The 13,742-nt window shown below is 57.8% G+C and overlaps 2 protein-coding genes across 5 annotated transcripts in view; one reads left to right on the top strand and one right to left on the bottom strand.

Moving 5' to 3' along the window:
• TTC28 (tetratricopeptide repeat domain 28) overlaps window positions 1-5,466 on the top strand; it is a 700,068-nt gene extending 694,602 nt beyond the window's left edge. For all 3 annotated transcript variants that reach the window (XM_051826641.3, XM_008274620.5, XM_051826643.3), the window contains 2 exons: window positions 379-486; window positions 1,156-5,466. In XM_051826641.3, coding sequence (XP_051682601.3) covers window positions 379-486; window positions 1,156-2,717 — 1,670 coding nt within the window. In that variant the 3' untranslated portion in view covers window positions 2,718-5,466. The remainder of the gene's footprint in view (window positions 1-378; window positions 487-1,155) is intronic.
• LOC149119863 (uncharacterized) overlaps window positions 1-13,742 on the bottom strand; it is an 80,523-nt gene that overhangs the window by 5,102 nt on the left and 61,679 nt on the right. The gene's annotated exons all lie outside the window — the stretch shown is intronic.

The raw sequence follows: 13,742 nt of genomic DNA, 5'->3' as shown, positions 1-13,742 counted from the left end.
GCAGGGCTTAGGCGGAGTGAGGTTCCTGCAGGGGCTCAGCCTGCAGACACACAGGACGACCCATCTCTGTCCTGAACGGTCCTTCAAGTTCAGAGAGAAAACCACAGGTGTTGGCGATCCTTACCGATTCCGGCCCTGAGCACTTAAGAACGCAGTTGAGGACCAGGAGGACGGGGAAGCAGCCAGGGAGGCGGGCGGCGAGAGCCGCACACCCAGCCAACGGGGCCCACGTCCAGCGGGCGCCCTGGGTCGGCTGCTCGCTGCTGCTCGTGGCTCTGACATGGGTCGGGAAAGGCGCCCCCTGCGGGTGCGGCCAGGAGGCTGCACAGAGCCCGGGCTCTCCTGAGGAAGCACTGTTCACGCCCTCGGTTCCTCCAGGTTTTGATCTCTGTGAAGTGGGCCAGGAGGAAGTCACCCTGAAGACCGGGAAGCAGGCCAGCCGGCGAGCCGTGCACTTCGCGCTCCAGTCCCTGCTCGCTCTCTTCGGTAAGAGCCTGGCCCTCCGGCGCAGGCACGTGGTGTGTCTGTGTCAGGGGCGTTCCGCGGAGCTGTCGAGAACTCCTGCCCCCACAGAGCATGCAGTGCAGGCAGACCAGGGCTCTGAAGACACAGGCGGGGCAGAGGCAGGGGCAGAGGCAGGTGTGGCCCCCGGCCGGGTGGTGGTCACGGCCCGAAGGCAGAAGCAACAGGACCTGCCCGGGGCGCGCACGGCCACGCTGCTGACGTCAGAACAGGTGGCTGGGGCATGAACGTGTCTGTAACTTCCCAGGAAGGGGGCTGTGTCCTGTGGGCACTCGAGGGGTCAAAGGGCACCAAGATGAGGGGTCAGCAGTGGACCCTGGCATCTACATGAGCCTGACAGCACTAGGGATGGCCTGAGAGGGCAGGGGAAGAGGAGTCTGGAGAGGAAGTGTGCTGGACAGGGGTGGGGTTAGGACGGCAGACATCCGGGCGCGCTCATGGCTGCCGGCCCCAGGCAGGGTAGGAAGCGGATGTGGGGCCCTGTGCTGGCCTGGGGGCTGGGACAGCATGCAAGACGTCCTTGGGTCGTCGTCCTCGGCCCACTTCTGTGCAGTTACAGACAGCTGTCATTTTGAAAGAAAGACCAGAGCCATCTCGGTCCTAACTGCCCCTGGGCCCCTGTTCTGTGTTCAGATTCCACGGAGCTGCCCAAACGCCTCAGCCTCGACAGCTCCTCCTCGCTGGAGTCCCTGGCCTCCGCGCAGTCGGTTTCCAACGCCCTGCCCCTGGGCTACCAGCAGCCCCCCTTCTCCCCCACCGGCGTGGACAGCATGGCCTCGGACGCCATCTCCGTGTACAGCCTGAGCTCCATCGCCTCCTCCATGAGCTTTGTCTCCAAACCCGAGGCGGGGCCAGAAGGCGGGGGCCCCAGGCCCAAGAATGCCCACCCGCAGAGATCCACCCTGCCTCGCGGCCAGCTGTCCCCGCAGAGCCGCCCCGCGGGCCACAGGGACGAAGAAGAATACGAGGGGTTCTCCATCATCAGCACGGAGCCCCTGGCCTACCACGAAAACAGGAAGGGCCAGGGCCGCTTCTCCCCAGACCACAGGGCGCCCCGAGGCGGGCCGGCGGGCGGGGTCAAAGTGTCCGTGAGCTCCAAGGGCAGCGTCAGCACACCCAGCTCGCCGGTCAAAATGACTCTCATCCCCAGCCCCAACTCGCCCTTCCAGAAGGTAGGAAAACTGGCCAGTTCAGACACAGGAGAATCGGACCAGTCTAGCACAGAAACAGACAGTACCGTGAAGTCCCAAGAAGAGGGCAACCCAAAGCTCGAGCCGCAGGAGCTGGCCCAGAAGATCCTGGAGGAGACGCACAGCCACCTCATGGCCGTGGAGCGGCTCCAGAGGGGCGGCCAGGCCGGGAAGGGCCTCGGGGCTGAGGACGCGCGCCCGGCGCCCGGCGGTGCAGCCGTCTTCAGGGCGTCCGAGACGAGCGCCTTCAGCAGGCCCGTCCTCTCCCACCAGAAGAACCAGGCCTCCCCGGTCACTGGCAGACCCAAGCCCCCCGCCAGGAGCTCGTCCCTCCCCAAGGTGAGCTCAGGCTACAGCAGCCCCGCCGCCTCGGAGGCGTCCGTCAAGGACAGCCCGAGCCAGCACAGCGGCCGCCCGTCGCCCGGCTCCGACTCCCAGGCTTCCCTGGCCGAGCAGCCCCTGTTTAAGCTCAAGTACCCCAGCTCGCCTTACAGCGCGCACATCTCCAAGTCCCCGAGCTCAGGCCACCAGTCGCCTGCGGGCAGCGCCCCGTCCCCCGCGCTCTCCTACTCCTCGGCCGGCTCCGCGCGCTCCAGCCCGGCCGATGCCCCCGACATAGACAAACTGAAGATGGCCGCCATCGACGAGAAGGTGCAGGCCGTCCACAACCTCAAGATGTTCTGGCAGAGCGCCCCCCAGCACTCGCCAGGCCCCATGAAGCTGTTCCGGGGCACCCCTGGCACCATGGCTTCCAAAAGGGACGTCCTCAGTCTGCTGAACCTGTCCCCTCGGCACAACAAGAAGGAGGAGGGGGCAGACAAGCTGGAGCTGCAGGAGCTGTCCACGCAGCAGCGCGACGGGGCGCCGCCGCAGGCCCCCCCCAACGGACACTGGCGCCCCGAGCCCGCCGGCCCCGCCAGCGCCGCACGCCCCCTCAGACTCCCCTCGGGAAACGGCTACAAGTTCCTGTCCCCAGGAAGGTTCTTCCCTTCTTCCAAATGCTGAAGCGTCTTCCGAGCCTGGGTGCGGCCCCCACACAGCCGCCAGCACCACCTCACGCCGGCGCACTCTGGACCGGGGCCACCGCCGCCCCACGCCCGGGCGGCCCCTCGGGGCCAGGTCCGCCGAACGCCAGGACTGCCGTGGGCCAGGACAGGAGGCTCACGATGCAGTCTACACTCGCCAAATGTTTACCCTCCCACTCCCCGCTTCTCATCTCGGGTGCACTCTCAACGGGCTCTAGTACAACAGCGGTCACGGTTCTCGGGTGCGGGCAGGAAAGGGCGCAGCCCCTGACACGCGGCTTTCGGGTGCCGGCCGGGGAGGGCAGCACAGAACCTCCACGCGGAGCCCCGCACAAGTGCCGCGCTAGCGAGACCCGCAGGGGCAGCTCCGCGCCACGGGGCTCGCCAGCGTCCTCTGGGCCCCTCTGTCAACCAAACTTGAATTTTCTTAAGAAATTTATGTAACTGTTATCCAGGCATTTTAGAACTATGCAATTGTGATTTAAAATGCAACTTTGTGCTTTTAAAACGTTACTGACCTTTTTTGTACATGGATGAACAACTTGGTTTTATTATCAATAATACTTTGCATTTATAGCTGTTATTTTTAAAAACTCAAAGTTTTGTAAAATGTCAAATTTTGAGGAATCATCAATAAGTAATTATCAAGTTCAGGGGGAAAGGTTGGGAACGATTCAGTTTCTCTACAAGAAAACAAACCTCCCGTGGCTAACAAGGTTCATGAGAAGTTCGCCTTCCGGCTCCGGCTCCTGCTCCCTTAGAGTAGCTGTATGATTTTATTCCTGCCCCAGGCCCCCCCAGCCCCCTCCACCCCAACCCAGTGCCAGCTCCCGCGACCGCAGCGGGAGACTCCGTCCCCACTGCCTGCTCCACGGGGAAGGGAGGCGAGGGGCCGGTCTAGTTAGGGATACCTTTTAATTTATTTTAATAAAGTACTGAAATGCTGAAAATCATTAGTACTAAGTTTAGTTGGACAAGTGAGGTAAGTTTCTTTTCGACAGCTCCAAAGTAAACCCCGACCATCCTCACAGTGAGGGCACAGGGCAGGGGCAGGAGGGGCCTGGCCGCAGGCTCCACCTCGGGAAGGCTTCTCCTCCCTGGGTGCTAGGCCTGACACCCCGCTCGGATCCCCCCTGGAAGAGAGGCTATTAACAGTGTGGTCGCAGGGGCAGAGGAGACATGAGCGCAAGCTGCAGCCAGGCGCACGCAGACAGCCGTGATGAACCTCAGCGCAGACCAACGCCTAGATCCCAAGGACACTGCTGTTTTCAGTTTCAAACTCAAGAGCCAGACAGTACTTGTGATTTAAAAAAAAAAAGTGTTTTTTTGTCCCATGTGCAAGTTCCAAGGAAGAGCAGCAAAGCTGGTAGAAGCAGAGGACCCCTGCAGGTCCCGAGCCCGCGCCCGGCGGCTGCCAGGCCGCGCGTCGCCACCTGGGTGAAGAGCGCACAGCACACAGCGGAGCGCGTCGTTCAGCTCACGCCCAGGGCTGCGCGCGCTCACCGTCACGCGACAGGCCGGCCCTGTGCTCATCCCGGCTTAGCCACGGCCACTCCAGCCGCCGTCTGGTCACCCACACGGCGGGTCTGGCCACGAGCTAAGGATGGAATTTTACCTTGTACAATGGTTCTATAAATACCTACATAATATTCTCCATTTTGCCTCTTAGCCCACAGAGCCTAAAGTAGCTCATCGGGGCCTTTTAAGGAGAAGTTTTCTGATGCCTGGTGCAGACGACGTGAAACACAAACGGAGCTGGCCCTGCTTCCACGGGCTCGCAGGAGCCTCAGGGAGCAGGCAGCACGGCCTGGCGGGCCCGGGCACCTGAGCACAGGAGGGCGCCTGAGCAGCCCCTGGCTTTTCACCCCACAACCTTCCCTGCTTGGGAGGCGTCAACAGTTTTGCTTCCCACGTGCAGGCAGCATTGGCTAGATTTTTTTTAAGTTCTGTAAACTGGGATGCCCTGCCCCTCCTGTACCCCATCAAACGCAGAGACTGACACAAGCAATAACCCCTCTTAGAAACCCTGGCGCGACCGCAAAGTGAGCGAGCTGAACTGGGATTCCCACGACAGAACGAGCTCCTAAACGGACGCTTCAATCCACATTGGCATGCAGCAAAGTCAAACAGTTCTCTCCCAGTCCCGTTTCTGAAAACGTCACAGCCCGCACTCACCCAAGATGAGGTGTCACCGCACAGCCCCCCCCCCCCCCCCGGGACCCCTGGTCGGTGAGCACTGCGGCAGTCCCTGGTCCAGCCTGTCCAGCCACCTCCCAGCCACACGCGCTTGCAGACTCACAGGAATGGTAGCCTGGTTGGTTTGGGTTCAGGTTGGAAAATCCAATGCAATAATCTGGTTTGCATTTAGTGAGTAGGCAGAGAGGAACGACTGTGTAATTTTCATCACCTGCTTTGTCGTTTTATCTAAAATGTACCTGTGGTTTGTGAACCGAGCCCCCGTGTGCACCAGGCCCATCGGCACCCCCGTGCCCCCCCTCCCCCCTCAGACGCCTCCCACTCGCCACTCACGCTCCTTACGCGCAGTGTTAGCCATCTTTGGCCTCTGTGGACTTTTTTGTAGACGGCGCGGTTCCATCCGCATTCCACTTTTTCTACTGCAGAGTTTACCGTGGAAGAGAGCTTCCTATTTTTATGGAGACTGCTGGGGCACTTGGCCTTCTTCCTTTGTGATGTCAGTGTCTATTAAAGCATGAGTTCTGACGTTTTAAGTCTTGTAGTCGCCTTGCTTTCTCTACTCTTCCACACCTTCTAGGTCTCTAACGCACCAAGAGGCCCCAAGTCGCTAAGGAGCGCCTGTCTCTGGAGCTCACCCCCACATCCACCCAGCAGCCCAAGGCCAGGCACACAGAGCCTCCTCGAGTCTCAGCCTCCGGCAGCCTCGTGGTGGTGGGGGCGGGGGCGGGGGCGGGGGCGGGGGTGGTGGTATGATCTGATGGCCCAGTCTCACAGCTAGAGGCCCAGAAAATTCCACAGTGGATTGAGAGTTTACACAGACAAAGCCACACTCCATCACCACTCTATCTCCACATCTAAGGAAACTTTCAGGGGCCAGCGTGTGGTGCAGTAGGGGCCTTTGACATTGGCATCTCCTATGGGCACCAATTTGAGTCCTGGCTGCTCCACTTTCAATCCAGCTCCCTGCTCACGTGCCTGGGAAGGTGGGGGAAGATGGCCCAAGTGCTTGGGCCCCTACAACTCACATAGGAGACCTGCTGGCATTCCTGGCTCCTGACTTTGGCCTGGCCCAGCCCCGGCTATAGAAGTCATTTGGGGAGTGAACCAATGGACAGAAGACCTGTCTCTCTCTGTGTTTCCTCTCTCTGTAACTCTGCCTTTCAATTAAAGAAAATATCTTAAAAAAAAAAAAAAAAAGAAAAGAAAAGAAACTTTGGAAAACAATCCTGTAATTAAAGTCTGAGAAGCATGGAACAATAGTGAACAGAGAACCAGGCCAACGGGACTCAGTGCACACAAACGCTGGCTGTGTAGTGACGCCTCCTCCGGGAACAGTGAGAACGGCCAGGCCACGGCACGGACAGGAAGGACACTCCCGTGCTGTAGGCGGGGAGAAGGAGGACTCTTGGAGTAACTGCAGAATCACACGACAGTGCAGAGCTACACTTCCCAAACTAAGCAGCAGAGGAGAGAAAACAATCTTAGAAACCCTGGCTGACCTGAAGGACTGGGCATGAGCAGCACCACATGTTAAAGCGGGACAGGGTGGGCGTCTGGCACAGGTGCTGAGCTGCCACGGGACACCGGCGTGGCAGACGGCGGACACGAGTGCCTGGTCTGACTCGGCTACTCTGCTTTGGTCAGCTCCCTGCTGCTGTGCACCTGGGAGGCAGCAGATGACGGCTCAAGTACGGGGTCCCTGCCATTCATGTCGGGACCTGCACGGAGTTCTGGGTTCCTGCTTTCACCTGGCCTGGCCACAGCTGTTCAGGCACCTGGGGGGTGAACCAGTAAACAGAAGATAGCTCACTCGCTCGCTCTCTCTCCCCTCCCTTCAAATAAAAAGAAATCCACAAAAATTTAAAATCAGAATATAAGATAAAAGCAATAAAAATCTCCATAGTTATTATAAATGTAAGTGACTCAACATTCCATATTCCTTTAAACCACTGTATGTTCCTTGGGAAAAACCACCAGAGCATCAGGTTCTCAGATGTTGGACAGTAAAAGGATGGCACAAAGCACATTAAAGAGAAGGCTCTGCCACAGAGAAGCTCCGTTCCTGAGGATAAATTAGCACAGAGGCAAGATTCTAAATTTTGAGGCAGCTAACCATGTACACAGCTCCCAAATTCCCCAAAGACAAAGTGGGCAGGACTACAAGTTTGGGAAAATACACTAACGAGAGACTGTAAGCCACTAGTCCCAGCGATCGATAGCTCAGGCAGACAACAGGAAGTCTGCGGTGGGCTCAGGGACTCAGCGGCCAGCTGACGAGAGAGTTCGAGCGCCTGCCCCAGGCTGAGTCCACACTCCCCACCTGCGCACAGGCCACAGCCGACGCAGACCCCACGTGGCTCACACGGCAAGCCTCGGCAAGGACCAAGCGCTGTCACCACCACCCAGAACCAGAACACAAACAGCACATTCAGGTTGGACCCCTACAACAGCGTACGTGTGAACCAGGGAGGGCCTCACGGGAAAACACTACAGACCAAAGCGGGAGGAGGGGTTTTGGGGTTTCCCTGTATCCAAGGACAGGTTCCGTGCACACCTGACAGGACGTCCGTAGACGACAGGTGTCCTCCAGAACCCGCGAGGGGCTGATGATTCCCCAATCTTGGATGCTCAGGTCCCTCACGTAAAACGGCATGGGGTTTGCAAAAGGCCTCTCCCCCATGGCCGGTGTTACAGTGCAGTGCGTTAAGCCAACACCTACAACACCAGAATCCCATCATACGAGCCCCTGTTCGAGTCCCAGCTGCCCACTTCCGATCCACTCCCTGCTAACATGCCTGGGAAAACAGTGGGAAACGGCCCAAGGGCTTGGGCCCCTGCCGCTCACATGGGAGACCTGAATGGAGTTCTGGGCTCCTGGCTTCGGCCTGGTCAAGCCCTGGTCATTGTGGCATTTGGGGAGTGAACCAGTGGGTGGAAGCTGGCTTGAGCTCTTTCTATCTTTGCCTTTAAAATTGTTTTAAGGACTCGGGCCAGCATTGGGATGTAGCAGGTAAAGCCACCACCTGTGCACTGACATCCCACATGGGCGCTGGTTCGTGTCCTGGCTGCTCCACTTCTGATCCAGCTCCCTGCTATGGCCTGGGAAAGCAGCAGAAGATGGCTCAATTGTTTGTGCCCATGACACCCATGTGGGAGACCCAGCTGAAGCTCCTGGCTCTGGCCTCACCTCGCCCTGGCCACTGTAGCCATATGGGGAGTGAACCAGCAAACAGAAGATCTCTCTCTCCCTCTCTAATTGTGTCTTTCAAATAAGTACATTTTGAAAAACATTTTATTTACTTGAGAGGCAGAGTTACAGACAGAGGGAGAGAGAGTGAAAGGTCTTGCATTTGCTGCCTCATTCCCCAAATGACCACAACCTGGAGCTGGGCCAATCTGAAGCCAGGAGCTTCCTCCAGGTCTCCCACACGGGTGCAGGGGCCCAAGGACTTGGGCCATCTTCTCCCGCTTTCCCAGGCCATCAGCAGGGAGTTGGATTGGAAGTGGAGCAGCCAACACTCAAACTGGCGCCCATATGGGATGCCACCACTGTAGGAGGAAGCTGAATCTATTACGCCACAGTGCTGACCCTCAAATACATAAATCTTTACAGACGAAACAAGACAGGACCCACGCACATGTGTCCTTGACTGTGATCCCGTCGATTCTAACACCGCCTGCGTGGCCTCACTGTGGTGCTGTCTAGAGAACAACAACAGGGAGAAAAGTCCGCGCATGCTTAGTGCAGTCGCAGTTCTCTGCTCCTCGTATTTTAGGAAATCAGGTATGTGGTCGGCTGAACCTGTGGGTGTGGAAGTCACGGATGCAGAGGCAAGTGCATTTATAATAGCTGAAGAATAAAGTCAGCAGGATGCAGTATCTCAGAACCACGTGGGGCCATAAATGTTGCTATCGGAGCTGTGAAGCTGCAGGAAGCTCAGCCAGTGAGGAGGCATCAGGGCAGGGTGTGACGCGGGCTCCGGGCACACAGGGTGCAGCACCTTCACGGAAACGCACAGTCTTAGTTCTAGCTTCCACGCACTTCTCAAAGCACCCTCCCGTGTCAGGAATGAAGAGAGGCTACTCAGGAGCTAGGCCGCCAATTCAAGAAGTGAGGGGGTTACAGCCCGGCCTGCAGCACCGGCATCCCACACAGGCGCCGGTTTGCGTCCCGGCCACTCCACTTCTGATCCAGCTCACTGCTACTTGGCCTGGGAGAGCACTGGAGGATGGCCCAAGTTCCTGGGCCCCTGCAGCCTTGTGCAAGACCTAGAACAAGTTCCTGGCTTCAGATTCGCTCAGCTGTAGCCGCGGGCAGCCATCTAGGGAGCGAACCACTGAATGGAAGACCACCCCCGCCCCCGACCTCTGTATTTCAAATAAATAAATATTTTTAAAAATTAGGAAAAGAGTGATGGACAGAAAAAAGGGAGGGAATAAGACAAGTCAGGTATGAAAGAAAATAACGTTCAAGAGATTAAGAAAAACAAAGTCTTCCAAGGAGAAAAAAAACCAAACCAGCACCCCACATCTGAGCAGGTCCCGCGTGCTGTCTGGGGTGGGGGCAGGAGGGAGATGGAAAGGGACCGAGAAGGGAGCACAAAGACGAGGCAGAGACTGAGACGCAGACGGCCCGGGAAGGTTTACGTTAACGTGAGAGGACGCCGCAGCAGCACTCACGCAGCTCCAGGCTGCAGCAGCGGGGGCCGCGACCGGGCCCTCCCCGCCCATGGCCACGCACATGCACCGTTCCAGAGAACGGGAGAGAGAGGGGAAGCAGCGGTGCCGCCTGCACGACAACAGATAATATGAACGGTGAGGAGAAGATGTCAAAAGTTCTGAAGAAAACGGTCATGACAAAACGGTGCAAGGAGGGGAGGAAGCTGAACCCGGCCCTCCCCAGCTCTCTCGAAACACCCCGGCCCTGACGGCTCCAGCCCTCACCAGACGTCCGGGGCCAGCCAGTCTCCATCTTTTCACAGTTTGCCACACACAAAAAGACGAAACGACACTAGATCAGTTCAGATGCTAATCGTAGCCTCCCACTAACACATAGCCTGAGGAGACAATGTGCCCACTCACATGTGGACCTGGACAGTAGAGCCCTAAATAAAATCCTGGTATCTTTAAAACTAGCCCGACAGCTTGAGAGTGGATCACTGTGTGGTAACTCACGAGCGTTCGTCCTTGCTGGTGCGACACAACTGTGGCCCTACAGGTACACGGGGAAACACACCCATAGGACACAGGGGGTGAAGCCGCCGCCTGCAGTGCCGGCATCCCACATGGGCAATGTTTCCAGTCCCGGCTGCTCCACTTCCGACCCAGCTCCCTGCTAATGGCCTGGGAAAGCAGTGGCCCATGTGCTTGGGCTCCTGCACGCCCACGTGGGAGACCTGGATGAAGCTCCAGGCTCCTGGCTTTGGCTGGTCCAGCCCTGGCTGTTGTGGCCATTTGGGGAGTGAACCATTGATGGAAGACCTCTCTCTCTCTGCGACTTTGCCTTAATAATAATAATAATGAAGAAACACATGCATGCCTAGAAAACCACAGGCACTGACCTCTGGAGACCACTCCCACCTGGGACCTGGAGTGGGTGAGCTCCGTGGCTCAGGCTACGAGCAGGCAAGAGGCGAACGGCGCTACCCTGCTGTCTGAACAATGACGTGGACCCACCTCGGTGCCCAGAACCCCAGCAGCCCCTCAGCCCCCGCACGGCACAGACGCTGTCTGCGTGCTGCTGTCGCGGTGACGACGGAACGCGAGGTGAGCGAGTGCGAAGGGCTTCCGAGGCTCAGGCGAGGTTAGGAGCACAACGGGGCAGCCCCCGTGGCCTCGGCAGACACGACGTCTGTCCTGGGGTGCACCGCACGTCTCCCCACTCGCTTCCCTGCACAGGGAGAGCGCCCTCGACGGAGTCTGAATCTGTGTCTCGGGACCTCAGCTGACGGCCAGAGCAAAGGACAGGGACGCGCAGGGCGGCTCTCGGCCACCACGGCTGCCCGTTAACCTTGGGAGGTCAACGCTTCAGTTACAACCGCGTGATGCTGTGGTTTCCGACCTCGGATGTTCCGGGCAGGGACCACGGCTGGCACTTTTCTCCACGGCGAGTCCTTCTTCAACTTTCCCAGCGAGCACACGCTCACAGCCTCTCCTGGTACTAAATAACGCAGACAGCAGGGAACTGACAGGCTAACGGCGCCTGCACGCAGCGAATGAGGCCCAGCATCTGGACCCCAGCGCACTGCAGGCACGCGCTGGCATTAAGGAAACACTTTGCTTCCCAAATGACTTTCATCCAATCTCAAGATATTTATTAAGTTTGTAGCAATTGTGCCTTTGGGCTTTGGGGAATGATAATAATTCTTAAATATATAAATATCCTCAATACATTTATATTAAATAAAATGTTTTCAATTCTAAGCTAACTTTAAATCGCAGAAGAGCTCAGTCTACCCTTAAGTGGGACGGGCAGACGAATCGGAACTCCAACATGCCTGGCAGCATTCTGCCAAAGGTCTGACTTAAAAAAAAATACATAGAGTGTTTTGAAGTACAGCCATTTTCTTTTTGAACCAAAAATGCAGAAATAAAATAAAATTGATATGGACTCAAGGGGGAGAGAGCAGCTCTCATTCATCACTTCAGAAGTCACTCATTCCACAAGAATTTGCAGAGGGTTTATGTTGTAATAAACAGAACATGACCAATAAAAACAGACAAGCAGAAAGTTAAACTGAGTGTTCAAAAGTCTGTAAGAGAAAGCTCACGCCCTCAGAGACGCCCTCGTCTCCGGTCCCGCACACGATTCCAAAGCTGGACAGATGACCGTGCCAGCCAGCATGCCTCCACCCCGCGCCCCTCCTGAGAGCCCGCGGCTCAGCCCTGGGACGCGCACTTGGCGGCTGTGTCCCGAAGGTGTCCCCTCCCGGCTACAGCTGACGAGGCCAGGGCAGCCACGCCACTGGGCGGCCAGGCCTCAGAAGGCGGCCCTGTGATCTGGGCCAATGCGATGTCTTTTCTCGAGGACTCAGCACAGGGACCTCCAGGCCATCATACCTGCAGCTGAGCAAGACCAAGGTGTGACGCGCAGGCCGCCAGGAGGCAGGCGGCGCCAGCTCTGCAGAGGGAGGACAGGTGCGACGGCCTGAGGACGTGGACCAGACTCCTGAAGCAGCCAAGTTAGGGGCGCTCCCCAGTGTGGGGGTCAGCACCCCGACGCTGTTTTACTTCCCTGAGACTGCTTTCTTCCCCTTGCAATTTAATGGCCTTGACTGTGGATGTCGGAGCCCTGGCCTGCCAGAAGCAGGTCAGACCCGGGGCAGGGGAAGGCAGGGGCGGCGGGTGGAAGGAGGGGCCAGAGTGCAGGGCCACCACGGCCCTCCTCGCAGTGGCAGACGCTCGGATGTAAAACGAATCCAGGTGAGGCCCCGCCCCGCTTACCAGCTTCCCTCTGAGTATCATGGGGGTGCCGAAGGGCGGTGCCTTAATAATTCTCCCCTCTCCCGGCTGCACTGTTAGCTTCTTCCTCTGGGATGATCCCTTCTGTTGTGGGAAGGTAAGGTGAGATGAGCTCTCCAGTTCTACACTCCCACCCACAGAGACTCCACGTCTCTGCTCTCCCTCAGGCGCTCTACAATCAGCGTCTCCAGTCCTACTCACCATCTCTCTCTTAAAGATTTACTTATTGATTCGAAAGGCCGAGAGGTAGAGAAGGACAGAAAGATACCTTCCCTCCCCTGGCTCACACTCCAGCCAGCCAGGAGGCAAGAACTCCATCCAGGACTCCCACGTGGGTGCAGGGGCCCAAGCACTCGGGGCATCCTCTGCTGTGCATTAGCTGGGAGCTACATCGGAAGTGGAGCCGCTGGGACAGGAGCCAGCGTCTACGTGGGATGCTGGCACTGTAGGTGGCAGCTTAACCTGCTGCACCACAACCCCGGCCCCCTCCTCTCTCTCGAGCCCCCATTGAGGGTTTTGCCCCCAAAATATGAACAGCAGCTACACCTGTGACGCCAAGCTCAGTGGCCAATGCAGTATAAAGAGCACAGCGCCACCCAGGAGGAAGTCTTGGAGGGGAAGCTTGTCTAAGTCTAATTAAGCCTCAAGACACCTGCACGGACCTTCAGTCTGCGGTAAACGCAGGAGGATCACAACGAGCTACCCAGGGCTATGAGGACACAGCAGCCGAGTCCAGGAGCCGGGCGCTGCCTCTCCTCCCGGGACTTCTCCTCAGCGGCCTCTGTGGCGCGGATGGTTGGCGCTGTGCAGTGCGGCAGCCACAGGGCATGCGTGGCCACTGAGCAACCGACAGGGGACCAGGGTGACCAAGGAAGCGGCCTTTCGTCGTCTTTGTATTTACGCGGAGATAACCATGCACATCTAATGGCCATCGCACTGGAAAACACAGGACTACTAGCCTGACCACTGTCATCAGTCAGTGCTAAACAAAGCACACACGCACTGTTCAACAAGGCCACAGAGCACACACGCACTGTTCAACAAGGCCACAGAGCACACACGCACTGTTCAACAAGGCCACAGAGCACACACGCACTGTTCAACAAGGCCACAGAGCACACACGCACTGTTCAACAAGGCCACAGAGCACACACGCAGGGGCGGACAGGCATTTGGCCTAACTGTTGAGACGCCTCTGTCCCACATCCCATGGCATGGATTCAATTCCCGCCGCTGGCTCCAATTCTAGCTCCCTGCTAAAGCAGACCCTGGGAGGCAGCAGACGATGGCTCCAGTAGCTGGTCCTCTGCCACCCATGTGGGAGACCCAGATGGAATTCCTGGCTCTT

The sequence above is a fragment of the Oryctolagus cuniculus genome, chromosome 21, assembly GCF_051225735.1.
Source record: "Oryctolagus cuniculus isolate XC-2025 breed Fujian yellow rabbit chromosome 21, ASM5122573v1, whole genome shotgun sequence".
NCBI classification, from domain to species: domain Eukaryota; kingdom Metazoa; phylum Chordata; class Mammalia; order Lagomorpha; family Leporidae; genus Oryctolagus; species Oryctolagus cuniculus.
Note: the sequence above shows the minus strand (reverse complement) of the source record. Positions and strands in the feature narration are given on the sequence as shown.